The 4,403-nt window shown below is 55.3% G+C and overlaps 1 protein-coding gene across 1 annotated transcript in view; it reads left to right on the top strand.

Annotated features, from left to right (window-relative positions):
* Positions 1 to 2,523, top strand: part of MMP11 (matrix metallopeptidase 11) — a 13,296-nt gene extending 10,773 nt beyond the window's left edge. Inside the window, exons 8-9 of the mRNA XM_021716793.1 lie at positions 405 to 662; positions 1,615 to 2,523. Coding sequence (XP_021572468.1) covers positions 405 to 662; positions 1,615 to 1,748 — 392 coding nt within the window. The 3' untranslated portion in view covers positions 1,749 to 2,523. The remainder of the gene's footprint in view (positions 1 to 404; positions 663 to 1,614) is intronic.
* Positions 2,524 to 4,403: the final 1,880 nt, after the last annotated feature.

The raw sequence follows: 4,403 nt of genomic DNA, 5'->3' as shown, positions 1-4,403 counted from the left end.
CTCCATTACTGGGATTTCTTAAAAGAGGTGCAGCAAGGGAAACCTGTGCAGGGGTTCTAGGCAACTGGGAGCCTGCAGGGGCCCGAGGAGTGGTCAGCAGGCATCTGTCACTAATTGCCAAGTGTCAGGGGAAGGGGAAGGAGCAGGTCCCGAGCAGCCCTCAGCTGATTAGAGTAACCTCACCCACTTGGTACTTTACAGAGACCTCACTGCCCCCAACTTATCCCAGCAGCAGCGGCTTCCCTCTGGGGGAGGGGCTGCTGAGCAGACATTATTGGCCCACATGTTTTACTGATAAGGAAACTGAGGCTGGGAGAGTCTGTGGTGGTGGCCAAGCAGGTCCACAGTGGCTGGGCGTGACAATGGTGGCTCGATGGTCCCTTGCAGCCTTCCCTCTCCGGCAGGTGCTCAGTACTGGGTATACGACGGTGAGAAGCCAGTTCTGGGCCCTGAGCCCCTCTCTGAGCTGGGCCTGGTGGGGTCCCCGGTCCATGCTGCCTTGGTCTGGGGTTCCGAGAAGAACAAGATCTACTTCTTCCGAGGCGGGGACTACTGGCGTTTCCACCTGAGCACCCGGCGTGTGGACAATCCTGTGCCCCGCCGGGCCACTGACTGGCGAGGGGTGCCCTCTGAGATCGACGCCGCCTTCCAGGACGCTGATGGTGTGTTGGGCATGGGAGGAAGTGGGAGGGGGGCATAGCTGCCTCATTTCTCATCCAGTGGTGGCTGGGTCCCCTCATGCCTGGAATAGGAGGCCGGGCTCTTTATCACAAGTCCTTTATCTCTTGCTATCTGCCATCCTCCTGGTTGCCGGGCAGTGCTATACTTGTGTTGCAGATGAGGAGACTGAGGGCCAGATAAGTGCAGGGTCTTGCCCTGATCCCTTGGTCACAGCTAGTAGAGTAACTGCTGCACACTGAGGGCCAGCAATGCCCCAGGCTCCTTACAGGTCTCATGCAATTCTCAGAACAGCCTTCTGATGTAACACCTGTTGTAAACCGAGTTTCCAGAGGAACAAGCAGAGGCTTAGGCAATGAGGTTCCCAAATGGGGCCACCCAGGTGGACAGTGGCAGAGCCAGGACTCCCACCCAGGCAGTTCTTGCTCCTAACCACGCAATCGCCCAGCTGTTCATAAATGCAAAGGACTACAGCCAGGTCAGGACTTGAAGTCTGGTGTTCTTTCCCCTGTCAGGCCTATCTTTTCGTCTGTGCGCTCTCTCCCACATGAGGACCTACTGGGAGAGCTGTCCAAGGGTGGCCTCAGGCTCAGGGACTCCAGGATGCCCGTCTGTAGCCTGGTTGGCAGGTGCAGAAAGAGTAACTTCATGAGGGCAGTAGGACTTGCTTTCCTGAGAGGCAGGCCTTGGGCCTCTGAGGCTCTGGGCACCTGTCAGGCTGGGTGATAGCCCTGGGCCAAACTCGGGTAGGCAGATGGGCTCCCTGGAGAAGGGTTCTGGAAGGCCGGCCCTGGCTCCTGCAGGTTTCAAGAAGCTCAGCGGTGGTCAAGACCTGCCCATCCAGCCCTCCCCTGGGCCCACCCCTGGACACAGCCTGACAAGTAGACCCAGGGCCCAGTGTCCACTTGCCCAGACCTGACCTTCTTCTCTTCCCAGGCTATGCCTACTTCCTGCGTGGCCGCCTCTACTGGAAGTTTGACCCTGTGAAGGTGAAGGCGCTAGAAGGCTTCCCCCGTCTCGTGGGCCCTGACTTCTTTGGTTGTGCTGAGCCTGCCAATACTTTCCTCTGATCACGCCTTGGATGCTGACCCCTGCTGGGTCCTAGATATCAGGCTAGAGACTTACAGCCATCTTTATGACTGTGGGCACCAGGCACAGGACTGAGCCTGTATCTCCTCAGGGGAGTGCAAGGGGGGGTGCAACCACCATGACAACTGCAGGGAGGACCACGCAGGTCGTGGTCACCTGCCAGGGACTATCTCAGGCTTGGGCAGGGAGGCTTTGGCATTACTTAACGGTGAGGGTGGTCTTGGGCCAGCTCTGCCCCACTTGTGTGGGTCCTGGTCAAACCTGGCTGCCCTCGGTCTCTGTCCTTGACCCTCAGGGTAGGATTGTGGCAAGGCGGGGAAAACTGGAGGGTCCTTGCTCTTTCCTGGCTGTGAGCTTCTTGCTGGGGCTGGCACTAGAGCAGAGGTGCCAGGGCCCCAAGGCTTTCTGCCCTGGTGGAGCATCTGGGCCATGGGGCAGATGGGTCCTTTCCTGATAAGTCAGCTCTGGGTGTCTGCATCTGGCTGCCTTCTGGATAGTGATCCTTGAGATGTTCCCCAGGGTCCAGACCTAAATGTTCACAGTCAGCTGGGGATGGGGATGCTTCCTGCAGGAAACCAGAGGTCCTGGAGGCCCTGACATACCTCAATCCTGTCCAGGACCACCAGATCCTCTTAAAGCCCTCATCCCAGCACTGCTATACTCCAAAGCCATGTAAATGCGTGTACAGTGTGTATAAAACTTTTACTTCTTCTTTTTTTTTTTTTTACTGTTTTTATTAAACATTGTTGTTTTCTACCTGTCTGCCTGGTCTCTCTTTGTGACTGTGTAGCCAGGATGGGGAGGCCTGGTTCAGGTCCAGTCCTGTCCTGGCAGCCAGAGTGGAACCCTATGGTCCCCAATCTTCTGGCCCTCTGGGCTTGACATAGTCCTCAGGGTTCCACCTGCTTCATTCCTATATCACATCTCACTAGACACCTGCAGAGGCTTCTTAACTGGCTCCTGCTTCCCGACTTGTCCCCTCTGTTCACCATCCACAGTGATGGGTATTCTATTTGATTCTGCCACACCCAGTCCCATCCCACAACATAGTCAGCCCTCCTGGTCTGTGGGCTCCATACCCATGAGTTCAATCAACTGCAGACAGAAAACATTCAAGGAAAAAAAAAGGGATGGTTGTGTCTGAACTGAATATGTACTGACTTGAACATGATTCCCTAAACAATACAGTATAACAACTATTTGTATAGCATTTATATTGTATTAGGTATTATAAGGAGAGATGATTTTATGTATAGGGAGGATGTGTGTAGGTTATATGCAAATACTACACCATTTTGAATAAGGAAATTGAGCATCCATAAATTTGGGTATCCTGGGGGGTCCTGGAACCAACCCCCCATGATACCAAGGGTACTAAGAGGTGGCTGTACTTTGGTTTTCCACCACTGCGAGGACACAGAACAAAACTTGTGGCTACAACAGCCCTTCCTAACTCTCCAGCATCCCCTTGTCCTGCCTTCCAGCCCCACGTGTGCTTCCCTCATAATAACACCTCCCACAGATGCAATTTTGAGACTGAACTGAATGAAATCAGCAGTGGGCCTTCTTGACTCACTGCATTGTTCAAGCAGACACATGGACTGCTTGACATTTTCAGTAATGTTGGTCCTAGTTCTGGACTGCAAGAGCCAAGGGGCAGAACCAACGGAGTTAAGGTAGGAATGGAGGAGGTGAAAGGTGCATGGCACATCTGATGCACCAGTCAAACCAGGTACCACCTGGGCCTTTTAATGCTGCCAACCCCCAAGCCTGCGGTCCCCAAACCTCTGGCCCTGTGTCTCTGTCTCTGTCTCTGTCTCTGTCTCTGTCTCTCTCCCTCCCTCCCTCCCTCCCTCCCTCTCTCTCTCTCTGAGAGTCTCACTCTTTCGCCCCAGGTTGGAGTGTAGTACCACGCTCACGCCCGCCGCAGCTTCGACTACTGGGCTCAGGTGATCCTTCTGCCTCAGTTTTCCAAGTACCTGGAACTACCACCCAATTAGTGGGCGCCCGCCACCACGCCCGACTAATTTTTTGATTTTGTTGTGGAGACGAGGTCTCACCAAGTTTCCCTGGTTGGTCTCGAACCCCTGGACTCAGGCAATCCTCTCGCCTCCGCCTCCCAAAGTGCTGGGATTACAGACGTCCTAGGAGCTCTCTTAACTGCTCATCTGCATTGCGTTTTCAGGGCGGGCAAACTGAGGCACCAGCCTGGGGTAAAAAACATGCCAAGACCACTCGGGGTTCCAGATGTAGCTCTATACTCTTCCCAGCCTTCATGCCTAACGTCATTTCTTCTTCCCTGGGCTGGGTTCCAGTCCTGGCTGTAAGACCGGTTAAGGCAGCACCCGCCTCAGGGCCTCAGAGGCTATTTTTGTCCGTGAGAATCTTTCCTCTATACCACGACTTGGGAGGCAGCCTAAGAGAAATTGGTTACGGCTCCTTTAAGGGGTCAGCGGGGACGCGCCCGGCCTTTTGTTTGGACGGCGGCGGCGCGCGCGTCAGCGTCAACACCCGCGCCTGCGCACTGAGGGCGGCCTGGTCGTCGTCTGCGGCGGCGGCTGAGGAACACAGCGGCGGTACGAGCACCTGGCCCGGCCCGTACTTCGCCTCCCGGCCTCGGTTCCCCTCGGCTCGAC

Source organism: Carlito syrichta, unplaced genomic scaffold, assembly GCF_000164805.1.
Source record: "Carlito syrichta isolate Samal-C Ts95f unplaced genomic scaffold, Tarsius_syrichta-2.0.1 Scaffold308940, whole genome shotgun sequence".
Taxonomy (NCBI): Eukaryota; Metazoa; Chordata; class Mammalia; order Primates; family Tarsiidae; genus Carlito; species Carlito syrichta.
The sequence above is the reverse complement of the archived record's forward strand: the minus strand, read 5'-3'. Positions and strand labels throughout refer to the sequence as shown.